Consider the following 18,021-nt stretch of genomic DNA (forward strand, 5'->3'; position numbering starts at 1 on the left):
ACAATTCCTTTCCTCTTGGAAGACCTAGAACATACTCCAATGACAGCAGAGATTTTTTATTCATATGAAGAGGGCTATAGCAAATGAATAAATTAAGCAAAAAAAAAAAGAGGAAGGAATGCCTGCATTTATTGGTAAAAGAAGTATCAGATGCATGTCACATCAGGGGAAAATCATTTTGCCTTTTTCTGTTGATCAGAGAGCTCATGAAGAGATGAGATTGTCAAACTGAATAATCTAAAGAGATTCCTTGGTGACTTAACATGAAGCGAATGTCTAGATATGAGAGAGGTGAGTATTTCAAAATAGAGTGAAGAGTTGAACAGAGGAGAAGGAAGAAATGATTGTCCTAAATGGACTTGAATATGCCTGGAAGGATAGGATTGCGGTAGACAAGATGTGTGGGACTAGGCAGTTCTGAGAAGTAAAATGGTGTGAGGCAATGCCCTTTTGCTGAACTCTCTAGACTTGGCCTTCCTCATGGAGGGTATCCCAAAGGTCTAGGAAAAGTCTTCCCTCTGGTATCTGAGCACTTGTTTATCTTGAATTTTTCATGGTATTTTCAGTTAGTTTGAGTCAACCTGCTCCTCTGTTCTTTTCTATAATCTTCCTGAGCCTGTTTAGGGTTATCTGACAACTAAACTAGCCCTGGGGACAGGTGCTCAGTAAAAAAGAGACCATATACAATCGCTTACTTTCTAGCAGTATTTAAGGAGCTTTCTCTTGGGCTGACCTGGTGAGCCACTGCCATCTTCAAGTGCCGATTTGGGGTAAGTTGGCCAGACTCTCTCCCAGTTTGGACCATATTCTCCGTGACCTTGCCCACTCCTGTAACGGTTTGGACTTTCTTGTCAAAATGATATTTTGTTTTTGTTATGCTAAACTTGGTCCAGGGACTTTTTTGCTCTTACATTGTGCTCCACGATCAACTGGGAATTTTAAAAAAAGGGGTTAAGGGGGCGCCTGGGTGGCGCAGTCGGTTAAGCGTCCGACTTCAGCCAGGTCACGATCTCGCGGTCCGTGAGTTCGAGCCCCGCGTCAGGCTCTGGGCTGATGGCTCGGAGCCTGGAGCCTGTTTCCGATTCTGTGTCTCCCTCTCTCTCTGCCCCTCCCCCGTTCATGCTCTGTCTCTCTCTGTCCCAAAAATAAATAAACGTTGAAAAAAAAAATTAAAAAAAAAATAAAAAAATAAAAAAAAATAAAAAAGGGGTTAGGAAGAAAGCTTAACTTCTTACAAAGTCTTTGAATCTGTCAACTCAGCAGGAAGAAAGGGATAAGCTGATCTGAAATGGGATAACCAGCTAAACACATACACGTATATATATCTATATTTGTATCAAAAAAGTTTCAAGATGACAATATATATTTCTTGCCTTTAGTTGTCCTTAAACTAAGAAGAGAGTTTGGTACTGGTATTTGCTGTTTGGATTCATCCTGGCTCCTGACCTAATTTCCAGCTGTGACTTTTCAGGCAAATTACTCAACCACTCTTCTCTCTCTCTATATGTGTTTGTATGGGGTGGGCTTACACAGCATCTTAGATTGACTATGGAGATTAAATAAATGCATGTAAAGCACTTAAGTAGTAAAGGAATAAATGTTTGATTATGACTATGATCATGGATATTATTATAATGCTTATGATTGAGTTAGCCTTGGTCTGAGGTCCTCAGGTATTGAGCTATGGGCTTATGGGCAACTATCCTTCAAATTTCAGAGCACGCTGGGAATGTTAGCCATGGGCAGAGTTTCTGCTTTGCCATATTCCATGAAAGCCTAGAGGCTAAGGAGGCCCCAAGAGTCCAAGTGATGACTGATAGTACAGAGATGTTTATGGTAGTCTCAGCCTACGAATTCCAAGTTCTACTAATTCCGCAGGTGATCTTTTCAAAGAGAACTCATATTGAAAATTTCCTGCATCTGCTCATATAGTCTTTTCAGCGAAACCCTGTATGTTTTAGGAGATAATACTTTTTTGAAGAATAATTATTCATAAGTAGAGTGGATAAGTTTTTTTCCTCTTCCTGATTACAAATGGTATCCAAGTGGCTTTTGATTTGCTAGATAATATTTTATAGACTGCAAAGTTATAGAATTTAGCAAGTAGCCACACATTTCCATTGGGTATTTCCAAACACATGTGAGAAAATCGGAAAGTTGGGTGCCCTGTATATGGATTTCCATTGAAATTTATGGCAGTTCCTGGGCATAATCACATCAACACATATCCATAGATAGTTTACCATGTTAACTAACTGTGGTTTTGGATTTAATTGCCAACTTTTACTCTAATAGTAATTCCAGACGGGAATAACAGAATGAAGGGACCTGCCCAGGTTGTTACCACTGCATATAAAACAAGTAAGATCCTTAGGGTTTAATTAGAGGACTCATAATTATACCCGAAGCATGCTAGTGTTAAAATATGAACACTGGACATCTGGAAGATGAGTCTGGATTTGGTCACTTGCCTTTAGGAATCTAAATCCATGAAACTGTGAGCGTCCAAAGAAGCAGTGATGCTCACACCTGGGGCTTGTGCACAGGCAGAAACGACAAAGGTGAATGTGAGTTGGTCTGCAAAGCAGAATAATTCAGAAAAGATAAATAGAAAATTATTCAAAATCACAAGGAATCCAAAATGATGACTGGCTTCTTCAGCCCTACCATGAACAGACGTGATTTAAAAGGAAGAGTAGGCACCTGAAAAATATGTTCTTCCTTCATAAAACCTTATGGAACACATGGCCTCTGGGACTCACGTCACACAGGATTCCTGCTGGTATCAGTCTTTTAGGAAAAGAATGACTGAAAGACCAACCTCTGGTTACACAGGCTCAGTGGAAAGGGTCTGAGAAGGAGGATGTATGGCGAAAGGCATAAAATAGCTTTGATAGTATCGTGTATCATTTTCTCAGCTCTCTTCTCTCCCACCAGTGCCAAAGAGTTATGTGTCTGTTTGTACATATACATATATATGCATACACATCAAACACATGTTTATGCGCGCATATATGTGCATATATATGTATATATATACATATATATTCCATTCTCTCAAGTGCGTTAGAAATGTTAAAAAGAGAGAGTTAAGGCACTTTTTTCCATTTTTTTCTTCCAAAGTTATGAAAAGAAGGGTTTTTTGTTTGTTCCTGATAAGATTTTAGGAATAACGTTGAGAAAACTGCTCCTATACTTTATAGCAGATTCCATCTCAAATTAGTTTTTGTGTGTGTGTGGTTTAGGAATAAAATTTCAGGCTTCTTGGCATAGTTTCCATTCTGTCTCTTTCTCCATAAAAAGATTATTTCATTGTCTCCAAGTTACAAGGAATCCACTCTACATGGTACAGCAAAATTTAAATTATACAATTGGGATTACTCTAGAGTAAAACTCCTTAAAAACAGAGAGCACAGCTTAAGTGTATGGTCTAGAGGCAAGAGTAAATGGAGTGGAAAGTAGTAAAAGGTTGGGTTAGAAGGCTTAATACTTAGGATCTGGCAGGCCGTTGCAGGTACCTACTCCTTGGGAGACACCGATGGACAAGGCAGGCGTGTGTCGAGTGAAGCAATTCATGAATACTCAGCCATGAAATGGAAAATCCAAATGAAATAAGGACCACGGTAACTATCTTGGTCTATTAATATTTAAATATTAATACCTACTTTTCTTTGCGAGACGTTACTGAATATTTATTGACGAGAAAAAAAAATGAGAGTTTGGGAAGAAGAACATGTTTGAGAACTGCATTTAAACAGAGTTTCAATGACATGTGGTCTTCTTAACTCAAATAGTCAACCAATTAAAATAAGTTCCCATCCAAACGTGTCTTCAAATTTAGGGTCCGCTGGAAAAAATTTCCAAAATGCATTACAACTTTCGATAGGGGTGACACATGGTCCTGTTTTCCCAAAACTTGGATTTAATATTTGAATGCAATGGTATTTGACTGTGTTAGGATAGAATATTTGAACTTAAAAAGAAAACTCCTGAATTTGTTTATGCATAAGCCTATTAAAAATGTTTCTAGGGGCTCTTGTTTTGTTTATTCTTTAGAATATAACCTATCTTTGAAGTGGTATAGGCGTTTTTAAAAAGTCATTCCTAAGCTAAGTAATTAGACTGGAAACAAAAGTTATTCTTAGAGTACATTCCACATATAAAGCTATGCACACGATGCTTTGATTCAAATAATACTCTTATAAAACTTTGTTATTGTTTGAGGCCCATATTCAGAGTGGCAACTTTTGTTTTTGATGATTATTCCATCCTGAAACAATTTCCCCCCTGCCCAATTAAACCAGAAATTAGGAGCACATTTATATCTGATGAGACTTAAACTTCTCAACCGCCTGCTTCAGAAGCGAGGACCTTTAGTGGTTATGTTCATTTTGTCTCTGCACAGAGGGCTCAGAAGAAAACAGAATCAATTCCCCTAACTTTTTCTGGAAGAGGAAGGTTGTTTTTGTTGCTTTGATCTTAGCATGTTGTGCATTTTTTATTGGCTGTTGAATATAAAAAGCCATAGCCTCATCTGGTTTTTCTGCTATATTCTCATATTGTAAATCACATAATGCCTTCCAATCTAAACTTAAATGCCTAGGTCCAAAATATTATTTCAAAATGGATTTATCATTGCAGTTGATAGAAAGATTTCCAGGGTGTAAGAAAACTCTCCAAGGTTCGAGAAATATGTCACAGACTGCTAAAAATATATCCATGCACTTTAGACAACAAATTCCAGGATGTAGACATATACTCATGCTATTTTAGATCCCTTTTTCTATCATTGCAAGAGGCTGTTGAAGCTAATGTAGCAGCTGGCTAGGTTATTGCTTCTATAATATAATCCATAATGCAAAAGCAGCTATTTTCCAAACATTCTAGAGCAACTCAACTTGTTTACATGTCTCTGTAAGGTAATTTTCCTATAACTTTGTGCCAATTGGTGTCATACTATTTGGTAAAAATCTTCATTAAATCAAGACAACTACACTTGGTTAAATTCTCTCTCATACAGAGAACTGCAGGAAAATTACAGTTAGCTGATTTGAGGCCATCATCATGAAGTAACTACAGGGTTTTAGAAGATTAATGCAAACTACAAAAATGGAGTTGTATAATTAAACATCAAATAGTCCAAGTCATAAAAGTCATAGATTAATTGTCTCTCAGTTCGAGTCAGATCCTTTAAATATTGTCTCACGACCTGAGCATTGGTTCTTTCATCAGAAGAGTGCCTATCCTTAAAGTTTGGAAATTTCAGCTCTTTTGGAGCACCAATCAGCTGCAAAAAGTAATTGGCATCTTCTTCCAAAGTTTCGAATTTCCCTACAAAATCATAGTTGATTAAACACGGATAGCAGAGTTTGCTGACCTTTTCCCAGTGAATGTCCATTCCTACTGGACGGTGGGAATCCAGCAAATAGTGCACGAACTCTTTGAATTTGACCCCAGATCCATTATTTAATGCTTCTTCACAGGCATTTGGCCGATATTTCTTTATAATTGCCTTCCCAAATACTGGATGGTAATAGCTATTGGGGTGTTCAAATTTGTCCCTAAATGCTGACACTAATCTTTCCATGGGATCACGAACAAAAACAGCTTTGGTGTAGGTATTCAAACGAGTATATATCCCTTTTAAGTCAAAGCTATCTAGTTTTTTCAAATGCTTCCCGTAGTGAACAGCATCATGGGAGATGTTGTACGCAGAGGAAGCCAACCCACTTAGCACCATCAGAATTCTCTTCCAGTTGGAGCAGCCAGCCTTGGGTACTTCACAATATAAGATTTTGTGTTTATCTTCCACATAGATCCTGGATACCATATGAAAAAGATGTGATTGAGGACGACTCACCCCGCCATATTTTTTGCAAGACTCCTGAAGGAAAGACCTGCGTTTCTCTTGGGCCACATCCGTTTCCTTCCATTTGTTGTCTTTGATTAAACTTTTATTTAAAGGGTGTATGTCCAATGGCCACTTTATTTCACTGAACTTCTTGAAAACAGTCCTAGTTCCTTGATGTTTTGCAATCAGCTTAATTGTTGGTGGCCCTGTGGTCTTCCCCAAAACTCGATCCTCTCCTTGTGAGTGGCTGGTCTTTGTGAAGACCCTCATTGGCCTCTCAGAGTTGAGCAGAAGATTTTCCTTTTTTCCCTTGGGATCCTCAGTGATGTGGAACTTGAGGTTCTGTTAAAATAGAGAAGGAGAAATGTTGAAAGCGCATTCACAAACGTGAGTATACGAGGATCTGAACATATTTGTTTTACAATACTATCGAGGAGAGCACATTTCATATAAGCTGCCAGAACAGTTTAGCAAACCATGCTGAATACACATTTTGTAGTAAGTTTCTTCAGAGAAAATCTAACAATGAAAAATGGTATCCAAGCATCATTTTGAGCCAAAGTTTCACATTTTATATTATACATATTTGGTTACTTACATGTTATCATTTATTTAGTGTTAATGTGCTGCATTATATTAATAGATTTTCTCAAGCTAAATTATCTTGAGTATTATTTGGCTAAACCTACTAGTATTGATTTGAGTATGATCATAGTAAGTTGGTTATTGTTTTCTGTACTATCTTTGTTAACTATGGTTATCAATTATACAACCTTACAAGGTACACACACACACACACACACTGGCCACAAGATGGAAAGGAGGGTGTCCTGAATTTTCATTTTAGCTTTGTCTGTAACACATTAGAATGTACTTCATCATCCTGTAGGTCAATGATTTTTGAGCTATTCAGGAATGTGTTACCTTCAAGCATTAATTAATTAGTGCATCTGAATGTAGATACAGAATGTAGCTGCTTTTGGGGTATTCTGTGATGCACGGAAGAGTTTAAAGTCACAAATTACAACTTAAGATTGCAGCAAGGCAAATTATAAAATCCTCATGACCATTTCAGTTTTTCAAGCACTTGCAAAAGGAGACATTTTTTCCCTTGGAAAATGTTTTATTTCAGAATATTCATTTATCATAATAATTTAGTAATTATAACCATACAATTTCATTCGTGTATGAAAACTTTGTCTTTTTCAAAAGTCTAATTGATGTCCTGCTACATAAAATTGTATGAAAAGTAGAACAAGAATTTAGTTCTCATGTCAGTGGGATGAATCAGCCTACCAACCATCTACTGTTCATCTGACTACGTCTTCCTACAGCTCTTGCAATGACTGCAGAAGGGAATACATGGAAGACAGGACTTACAAGATGGAATCCTCTCCTAGAGATAAAATTGTAAGGACTTTGGCTTTTACTGTGGGTAAACTAGGGGGACTTTGAAGGGCTTTCAGCAGGAAGTAACATGATCTCACTTACACTTGAAAAGGATGGTTGAGGAGAAGACTGGCCTGGAAATATACACACAGAATCGTCAGCATGTTATTGGAAAAACCAATCAACAAATGGTGTGCTGTGGGAATAATAAATGGGGCCACCAGCCTAGTGTTGGAAGAAGTGGTGGGAGAAGTTCCCTAGAGGAGGATATCTATCTATCTATCTATCTATCTATCAACATCCATCCATCCATCCATCCATCCATCCATCCATCCACTGTATCCCCAGTGTCTAGAATGGCCTGGAGCCTATAGTAATTGCTCTCACATATTTATTGAGTGAACAAATGAATAAATGGAATGAAATCTTCTAGAATTAGTAATATTCTAGCAAATTGAGCAAAAGAGCAGAGAAATAGTTTGCACTGTGGATGGAAGCCACCTCAAAGCATCATGGTCCTTCTACTAGCTAGGCTTTAAGTGGGGTGGGGGTGGGAATTGCTTCTTTCTAGTGCAAGAAGATTGTGTGAGTAACCCCTGATCACCATACACCAACTTGGGTAGCCCCATAAAACAGCTGCCCAAATCTTCCATAGCATTGAGCCAACTGTTTGGTGTTTCAAGTGTAAAACCATTTGTCTTCTGTCATACTGGAGACTGCCAGGATGACTTCAAAGCCCTGAATCCATCTTTACTCTGATCAATTACCTGTAGTCCATTAAATTTTCACAGATGATCTGAAATTTGACTTGAGCTTTGGAAGATCATGGGGTTATTGGTTGACTGCATGGGAAGTACTTAGTACAACGCCTGAAATAAAATTGCCAATATATTTTTGCAGCTACTTCTTCTACTATTACAACTGTAAATAATAATTGCTATTATTAATATTTTATAGTGCAGTAATAATGTTTTATCCCATTGGCCTAGTGAATTTCAAGGTTCCCCAGTTGTCCATTATTATCCAGACTATAATTTGTGTGTCTCTAGATGTACCTTAATTAGTTCCCTCCCCGCCCCATTGACAAGAACAAAAACAAAATCAGCTTTCCACTGTGCCCTCTGGACCTTCTGTTTGTGGTCATCAAATTCCCCTTTAAACTCTGGAGACTTCTGGAATGTTTGTTTCCCAGGACTTTCTCTACATGGAACCTGGCTGGCCCCCAAGATTCTGCTGCCCTTGCACTTTCTCAAGTAGACAAAACTTTATTTCCTTGAACCACTTGTCCCTCCAGCCAGAAGTCAGGGCACTATTTCCCTGCAATTCACTGCTGCTTCCAGGACATGTCCCTTGGCAAAAGCTTCTGCTTCTGTCAAGCACACGTGTCCTACTGAGCCTCCCTTCTCCCTCCTCATGCTGTCGTCTGCCTGTACCCTTGTCCTTTCTGCTTCATGCACTGAAGACTTTAGCTTCTAGCTCAGACTTTGCTTCTCATACCCCTTCTTGTCATTGTGTGTGGTGACTCTGACACCCAATAAACTCTCAGTTCCTTGACCACCTCGCCTTTAATAGAGGTGTTATTCATTTCTCATAGACCGTGTCATCACCAGTGCCTGTGCCACCTCCATCATCTCTCTGACCACCATCCTTTAACCTTCCAGCTCATTGCAACTTCCATTTTTTCAGTTCTTTGACCACTTCTCACCATGTTATTCAAGCTCTTAGTAGCCAGAATGCCTGGTTCTTCCATTTGCTCTTAGAAAGTCACTACTGCAGGGAGGTTTTTCCTGTCCACCTTGTCTAAATTATGTTCTCTTCTGAGATTCTCTCCCATGTAAGGTTCCCAAATAAGAACTCTGCTTACTTTCCTCATTGCATTTATTGCAATGCGAAATGCTTTTATTTACTTACTTCTGTGTTGTCTCCCCCCACCCCCCGCCCCACTCCCACCTCTTGCACTAGAACATGACCACAGAGGTCTTATTTTTTTTGTTCTCTTTTGGATCTCTGGTACGTAACATGTTGCCTGGCACATAGAAAACGGTCAACCAATAATTGTTGATTAAGTGCAATTTTTAAAGACCACAGGTGGATTGTTTATTTCAAGATACAGCACAAAATGAATCTGTGTATCTATTAACAGGATTTACTTACACAATTGTACTACATTTCACCAGCCTTCGTGCCATATTTAATGAAATAAAAAAATAAATTCACAAAACTGTCTAGCATGGTGTTCTTTCCCGTGTCACCTTATGGTTTTTTTTAAGCTCCTCCTAAACATTCATAGTGGTTATACCTTGACTGTATCAAGATTATAATTTCTTCTTTTTTTAAATAGAAGGGACTAGTGTCAGCTTGTTTGTCATTGCAAATAGGAAAAACAGTGTGTGTAAGACGACTCCTTGCACATAACCAGGACATCCTTCTCATGTACACAAAATCAGAGTTTTACATGCACAAATAGTCACTTTAAAATACAATCATTTTTACTTGGAATATTTTAGATTTTCTTCAAATACCAAGTGGAAGGAGAAATTCAGCATCTTTTTCATGAAATTAAACATCAGCTAGTGCCTCAGACAATATGGTATTCAGAAATTTTATATTTTCATTTATATTGGAGAGCAATGACTGAGGAAAAAGCTTTTCATGGAAATAGAAGTTTCTTCTGCTTTATTTCTTGCAGTAAATGTGCTTTTAACTAAATGATGGGCTTTCAAATAATTGTTTTATAACCTTGTCAAAGAAAAAGTGTTAATCAAAAGGTCAAGGTTAACTTAGATAAATAATTTACCAATTCTTGTCAAGGTGCTGAAAATCTCTATTCAAACAAATCTTTGGCAGAAGAGAACACAAATAATATAGGTACACGTAGAGCTGCTCATGCTAAAGTAGGCAAGGAGGGCTCGGAGCCTTATCTGCCTGCCAAATCAGATTGGTTCAAAGTCACTCAAGGCTGCCTGGGAACCTCTGGAGGCTTGCCAGCAATCTGCTTCCCAGGCCTCCCAGGCCTCACTGTGGACACTCGGGAGCAGAATCTCTGGAAGTGGGGCTCTTGACTCTACCTTAAACAAGCTCCCCAGGCACTCTGCAGGCAGTAATGGCATTTGGGGGACCACTCAAGAGAGTATTGCAAACGAAAGTAAAAAAATACAAGCTCATCTCATACCATCTAGGGGAGAAGGACATCAAATATGGCGGGTGTGAATATTTTAGTAAGTAGAGACAAATACTCTGCTATGGGTAGGGATGTCACATGAGCCCTCACAACACACCTGATGAGATACCTTACATGTTTATCCACTTCCCTTTGCTGGAAGTCCATGTTCTTCAAGCTACTTTCTAATGACTAGTTCAGCTAGGGAGATAACTACCTGAGGAAAAGTTTCATTGCTCATAAATGAGACTTCAATCTCCTGATAGTGTATTTAGTACTAGTCAGTTTCCTCAGCTATGATTAAATCAAGAGATGGGCTAAGGGTTCATTCTAAGTAGTGACACCCCAGGAGACTTCTTGTTGGATGGTCACTAGACCTTCTTCTAGCATGTCTTAGCCCACCATCACTCACCTTATGAAAACCATTATAGGGTGTGGTGGCCTCCCTCCCTCCCCACCCCATCCCCATTCCATTTTCTTCAATCACAGAAAAGACTTTCCATGACGGAAGGGTTCGGATTACTAAAATCAAGATGAACAGTATTATATTGTATTAAATTATTATTTTTAATTAAGTTTTTGATTTTAATTCCAATATAATTGACATACTGTATTATCTTAATTTCAGGTGTATAATATAGTGATTCAACAGTTCTATACGTTACTCAGTGTTCAACATGGTAAGTATACTCTTAATACCCATCACTTGTTTCACTCATCTCCCCACCCCCCTCCCCTCTGGTAAACATCAGAGTGTTTTCTGTAGCTAAGCATCCATTTTTTGGTTTGTCTTTTTTTTCCTTTGTTCATTTTTTTTGTTTCTTAAATCCCACATATGAATGAAATCATGTGGTATTTGTCTTTCTCTGACTGACTTATTTCACTTAGTTTAATACTCTCTAGGTCCATCCACGTCTTTGCAAATGGCAAGATTTCATTCTTTTTGATGGCTCGGTAATATTCCACCACACACACACACACACACACACACACACACACACACACACATTTTCTTTATTCATTCGTCAGTCGATGGGTACTTGGACCACTTCCCTAATTTGGCTATGAGATTGATGGTATTTTAAATTTGCAGGTTATACTAATGAAATTCTACCACCATCATCATAATGCCGATGATAATAACAATATAAAAAGAGTAGACTTTTACATCTTCATTTTCCTTCAGGACACCTCATTCTGCTTGTCCTCAAAGTGAATGTCTATAAAGCCAAACGTCTCCTGTTCCTTCTCAAAGTGGCTCCTCCTGCGCTTTTTTCTATTTCTGAAATGGTTCTATTACATTCTGGCCACCCACTCACAAAATCTGAGAGATGCCTTAACAATCAGAAAGTAAATTGGTTAATTTACATCTCATAATGTCTTTAAAAATCTTTTTTATTTATTACCTCTTAACTGGATATTCTTTAGTAGCCTACTAATTGGTTTCTCTGAAGATTATTGCCAAAATAGTCTTCCTAAAACATTTTAACTTTTCATCCCTTTAAAATCTGGAACTGGCTCAACTATATATAAACCAAAGACCGGATTCCTTAGCTGGCATCGGTACTGTGTCACCACTGGGCTTGTCACTCTGTGCTCCGCTCCCATCTCGACACATGCTGTCTTCTACTTGCTTCCATCGGGCTCTCAACACCCTTCACTCATGTTCTTCCCCTTGCTAGAACTTTCCAAATCTCTTAGATTTTATAGAAATCCTGTTGATAGAAAAATCCTGCTGTCTCCTTAAAAACCGCCCAGGACTCCAGCGAGGGATTCTGCTCTCTTCACAGCAGCATTAGCACTTAGTCTGTGCCACCTGTGAAAAAAGTGATTTATTCCAGCTCACATCATTATTTTATTTTCTCACTGGGGAAACTCTTTTAGGCATAGCTAAATTGTAAACTATGGCAGAGAGCTATAGTTTTCCATAAATACCTTTGAAGAATGGACATGCTTGCCAAGTTAGTTAAAAGATATTATCAGTACAGATGAGAAAAATGAGTATTCAAAGAAACCTAATGGGAAAAAATATGGACTTTTCATGAACCGTGCAGTAAATTTGAGGGCCCTGTTGTTAGTTTTTAAGGCCTCTGTTTCCATATACATCCTCTGTGAAGTCTTCTCTTCTCCTCAACATTGACATTAATTGCCCTTCCTCTCTCCCCCTGAAGTCATTGAGGGTCTACTACATATTAGGTAGCGGGGTAGATGCCAGGGATGGAGGGGTGGATAAGATGAATGTGATCCTTGCCCACATGGAGCTAATATTCTTATAGGGAAAAATACATTAAGCACATAATTACATAATGAATTACATAATGAATCGGTTACCATAGCGGCAAAGGCTCAGCAGCATGCTAATGGAGGCCTGGGGAACAGAAGTGCGACAGCAGGGTGTAACGACAAGTCTGACCTGGTTTGGTGTTAAGCCTTTTGTTTAGCACCTTTCATTTTACCCTGGTTAGTTGTTAGAGTTGGTTGTTTAGGTGACTATCTCTCCCACACATTTTAAACTTATTAAAGGTCAGTGTGCAGTGTTGTAAGTCTATGGAATTTCCACTAGTATCTAGAATAGTCTCTCGAATAAACATATGTTTTGAATTTAATTGAAGAACAATTATCATTCCTGTAGTTCCCTGTACTCGGGCAATTGACACACACTGGCTTTATGCAGTTGACGAGTGTACTTCTGTACGACTTCATCTGCTATTGTGCTATCATGTAACTCAAGGACTTTGATCATTCGTTCATAATGCATGTATTGAGCTACCGCTCTATGCTGTGTTTGGCATTGTATAAACAAAGGCAAAATAGATAAATTGTATGGCCTCTTGAGGAAGTCGAAGTTTAAATGTATTGATAAAAATAAGCACATTATGGGGACGCCTGGGTAGGGCTTAGTCAGTTAAGGGTCTGACTCTTGATTTTGGCTCAGGTGATGATCTCGTGGTTTGTGAGATCGAGCCCCATGTTGGCCTCTGAGCTGACAGTACAAAGCCTACTTGGGATTCTCTCTCTCTCTCCCTCTGTCTCTGAACCCCCCAAATAAATAAACATTACAAAAGTAAGCAGTTTATGAAAAAATGTGATAATTGCCATAGTGAAAGGATACATAAGGTATCAGGGAACAGAGACAAGAATACTTAGGTTTTCTGAGGAAATATTTTGTGGAAAATTTCAAAGAGAAGTGATGTCTGAGATGAATCTAGGAGGATACTGGGGAGTTGACAGGTCAACAAGTCACGGATAGGAAAGACAGTACAGGCTGACACGGAGAAGACACTTGGGGGACAGATGCGGATTACAGGGAGAGGCAGGTGGGGTGAATCCTTGTGCCCATATAAAGAGTCTAGGTGACATGTACGTGACATATAAAGAGTCTAGACTTTACCATGTAGATGGCAGGGATTTTCGACAAGGCAGGGGTTTGGAACGAACATTCTAGCAGCAGTGGGCAGGTGGAGCTGGGGGGAAGGGGGTCATCGAGAAGACAACTGTGACTGTCCCTTAGGAGAGGAGCCAAGACAATGAGGTAAGAATGCAGGAAAAGGGAATTATCTGGGGCAAATTCAGGAAATTAATCAGACTGGAAGAGTGGACGAGTGGGGGCAAAAAAAGCATAAGGAATGCTGCCCCCCATTTCCCAGACCGGGGAAATAGGAGTAGCAGATATCATGGAAGGCTATGGGGTGGTTTAAGTATTCACTACCTTCAATTTCAGACCTTTGAGTTCGAGGTGCCCTTGAGAGATAGGGGTCTCAGTAGCAGGACTCCGACGCGGAGTATACAGATTTGGAAGTTGTTGGCTGGTCGAGGTGCTACCCGGGTTTATGGGCCTTAGAAGGCGTTAGTTAGAGGAGTCATGGTGATCACACATCTGCCAGTTTTGAGTGCCTTCTACGTGCCAGACCCGTAACACACCATCACCCACTGCTAGGATAATCTTCCACTTCCATTTCCCAGATGAAGGCACGGAGCCTCAAAAACATTAAGCAAGTTGTTTAAGGCACACAGCTTGGGAAGAAGGACAACTCATGAGCCCAGTTTTTTTTTTCTGGGCTCAAAAAGGATCCACGGTGCCTGTGTCCATTGTGGGGGGACCTTGATGGGCAATTAACAGATAAAGTTGATGATGATAATATTGGTAATTAGATGTGTCCCTTCCTGTCATTGGTTTTGATAGTTTTCTAGTTTAATTGCACAGTATTACCTTTAAGAGCGCATCTTTTGTGATTTATTTTCAATCTAGATATGAATGCGGTTAGATGTCTTCATACCATCGTGAAGATCTAGTTATTTCTAGTGGTTAATAAGGGCAAGGAGAGCAGTGGGTGGGATGCCTGAAAGCTGGTGCTTTCTGAGGATGCAAACCAGCGTGTCTCTGCCCGGCCCCTCTGTCCCAGAGCTGTTTCTCTCAAGTCGTAGGCCAAGGGCTTCGGAAACTGATGGCTCAGTTATATGAGGGGTGAAGACTGACTGCGTTTCTACCAGGACACCGGGACAGTTGGGAACGTTGTGATCATGCAATCCTAGTATCCAGTGCCATCCGCCCTGTCTCCTTCTTATCCTCATCTCCTACTCTTCAGCTTCAGTTATTCACTGATCCAATGTCTCCTGAGCACTAACTGTGCGCCAGGCTCTGGGCTGCATTTTGGAGGAATAGCCAGCGAAGTCTCAGCTGGTCCCTGCTAGTATGGGGCGGCCTCAGGGGCAGGGGCAGGGGAGGGGAGGGGAGGGGAGGGAGATACAGAAAAGACAGTCAAGAATGACCACACTTATGGCAGGTGGCAAGACAGGAAGAAGGTGATGCCAGGAGAGCATTAAAAAGGGGCATTCAATCCAGTTTGGAGGGCAGGGAGGGTTTCTTGGAGAAAGTGTGGACTGTGCAAAATCATTTGTTTCCTGTCTCTGTGATCTCTGTGACTTATTTTCTCTCTCCGGAATATTCTTCTTCATTTTTTTTTTTTGCCCAGTATAAAAGCCAGGGGGAATGGAGTAAGCTCGTTTAACTGCTGCATCAACCCAAAGACAAGACATGGATATGTTTATTCTACAGATGAAGGACTCGAAGCTCAGGGAGATGACGTAACAGGCCCAACTTGACAAAGCCATTGCTAATGCTGTGCTTCTGACCTCAGTCTTACTCATTTGTGGCTTTTTTCAGCTGCACATATATCAAGTAATTTACTCCTTGTTTAATTCCCATTAAATGAATTGATGTAAGTAAAGCACCAAGCATATGTCTGTCACAAGACAGCATGGCAGTTGAGAACCAGAATTTCTGAATCACGAGGACCTGGTTTCGTGCCCCTTTTCTCTCATTTTCTATCACAGCAAACTTGCCTAACCTATTTTAGTTCTTCTAAGCTTCAGTTTCCTTGTCTCTAAAATGGAGAGAAAAACAGCATTCCCTTGCAGTGTAGAATTACAGGAAATATGTGTAGAGTGCTTAACACAAAGTATGATCTCTATAAATGATAGATATTTTATTGATTTATTCCTTAAATGTTTATTTATGAGCATTTCTACGTGACAAGTATTTTCTAGGTGAATATCACTGGTTTTCCTCTGCTTTTGACATCCTTTTCTCCTCTTCTCTCTCACTTAAAACACAACATAGTTAAGAGTCTATGATAAATGTTCAATGGGGATAAAGCTGAGTGGAAGGAAGAGGGCAGAAGACAACTGAGAGACAGAAATGGGAAAGAAAAAAAGATCAGTGGAAGTGGTGGCAAAGCCAGTGAAAGAAAACAGAGGAAAAGAAGTCACAACTACAGTCACAGGAAGAAATAATGAACACTTGGAGCTAGAGGGTAAAGAGAGAAACTAGCGAATTCTAGGTCTCTCTAAGCTGCAACCTTCAAATCATTTAAGCTGCTTGAACACAAAACAATAGTTTCAGTAGTGAGGCTATTTAAGCTGAGCCAACAAGCTAATTTCTATAGTCACCTTGCATGCAAGGACTAAAATTATAATTGCACTTGCCAGTTCTTTCAATTTTGGGTTTAATTCCTCTCTCTCTCGCTCTCTCTTTCTTGTTAAAGCTAAGAAAAATTAAGATATGAGCACTGAGGATGTAGTGAAATGTCAATTACATCAGCGGGGAAGTTTCTTCCAAGAACAGGGCTGCTCACTCGTTTGGCAAGACCATCAGAAGCTGAAAACAGACATAACTTCAATGTATGTAAGTAGATAAGGCTTCTCTACAAGGAGACCATTGTGCTTTTATAGATTTATCATTTTATCTGTCTTCTAAGTTATCTTGAGAGAATGAGGCTATTGTTTTTAAATTTATGGATAAATAAAAATACTTGTGTAATAACTTGCCCAAAGTAACTCTGTGGAGTGAGTTTGGAGAAGTCAGGAACACATTCCAGTTCTTTATGTCCATCCCAGGAAGAAATAGCAAAACATTTTGCTTTTTAAAGAAACTCAAAACTTTAATGAGGAGCTGCAACATGATAATGTGCATTCAGAATGTTTGGTCCTCACAATTTTTCTTCTAGGTGCGCCTGCACATGTCAAGTGTGGATGAGAGTCACAAATAAAGTCAATTTGCAATAAAAGAGGTAGAATAATTGGATGTTTCATTGCAAGGATTTTGATATTTCACTGGAATTTTAGATATCTAATAGATTTGAAATATGGCTCCTTAATATCTCCAATATGTTAATGTTTAGTTTTCTAAAAATTAATAATTGTCAACCAGCTTCTCATCCCCTTGAGTTGAAGATGAATAACAACAAAGGTGTGTATGTATGAGAGAGTTCTGGAGGAGACATGGGGGAGGCAACCTTGACTCCAATACCTTCTTCTAGAGAATGCAGTTGCTAGACAGTTCTTGCTCTGGTTTTGGGGAGTATGATGGGGAGAAGGAGCCCGCTGCCCTGGGTTGGAATGCTTTTGTGTTTTCTTTTCTTTTTCTCTCTCTTTTCCTTCCTTCCTTCCTTCCTTCCTTCCTTCCTTCCTTCCCTCTCTCATTCCTTCCATGGGAGCAGGTGGTGGTGTTACAGGTATGGGTTAGAAAGCAAAGGAAATGAGTCCATGAGGTGACACTAGAATTGGAAACTGACTTGGGGTGGACCAGGGAGGGTCAGAGACATGGGTGATCAGTGGAGGAGAGGGGTAGGGTGCTTCCATGGGATGGCGAGAGAAGTGCAAGAGAGAAGAAAGCTTTTGTGAAGCCAGGAACATGGTAGCTGGATAGATCACGAAAGCATAAAGTATATAAAGAATTTTGAGCCAGATGCACCAGGTTCCCCACCTTTTAGGGCAGTGTCTTTATTTGTGTTTCCTTAGAAGCAGACCTTGAGTCAAGGATGTGAGTGTAAGTTGCTAATTTAGAGTTGATTCTAACAAATACTTGTAGGACAGTAGGGAAGTAAGGTAGGGAAGAGAAGGCAGAGAGCATAGGGTGAATTTTTAAGCAAGTTAGCACAGTAGGAACTGGATTTCTGTTCCACTGGGGGAACTTTCAAAGCTCCAGAGTTATCCCACCAAACCCATCAGCCTTGGTTGATGGCTCCTAAAGGGAAGAGGTCTGGCAACTCTCGCCTGCTCTATGGGAGGCCAGGGTAGACACCTTCAGGCAGAGTCACAGGTGTTGGCAGTCGCTGGAAGT

The 18,021-nt window shown here is 39.7% G+C and overlaps 1 protein-coding gene and 1 long non-coding RNA gene across 5 annotated transcripts in view; one reads left to right on the forward strand and one right to left on the reverse strand.

Moving 5' to 3' along the window:
- The window catches only part of LOC147575557 (uncharacterized), a 65,969-nt gene extending 49,126 nt beyond the window's left edge, over positions 1–16,843 (forward strand). The window contains exons 4-9 of the long non-coding RNA XR_015242507.1: positions 200–291; positions 706–770; positions 5,817–6,238; positions 7,186–7,261; positions 11,029–11,080; positions 16,445–16,843. This is a non-coding gene — a long non-coding RNA (uncharacterized LOC147575557). The remainder of the gene's footprint in view (positions 1–199; positions 292–705; positions 771–5,816; positions 6,239–7,185; positions 7,262–11,028; positions 11,081–16,444) is intronic.
- Positions 3,666–18,021, reverse strand: part of CHST9 (carbohydrate sulfotransferase 9) — a 245,564-nt gene continuing 231,208 nt past the window's right edge. For all 4 annotated transcript variants that reach the window (XM_086682664.1, XM_086682662.1, XM_086682663.1 and 1 more), the window contains one exon: positions 3,666–6,193. In XM_086682664.1, coding sequence (XP_086538790.1) covers positions 5,102–6,193 — 1,092 coding nt within the window. In that variant the 3' untranslated portion in view covers positions 3,666–5,101. The remainder of the gene's footprint in view (positions 6,194–18,021) is intronic.

Source organism: Puma concolor, chromosome D3 (assembly GCF_028749965.1).
Source record: "Puma concolor isolate L17-30 chromosome D3, mPumCon1.1.hap2, whole genome shotgun sequence".
NCBI lineage: Eukaryota > Metazoa > Chordata > Mammalia > Carnivora > Felidae > Puma > Puma concolor.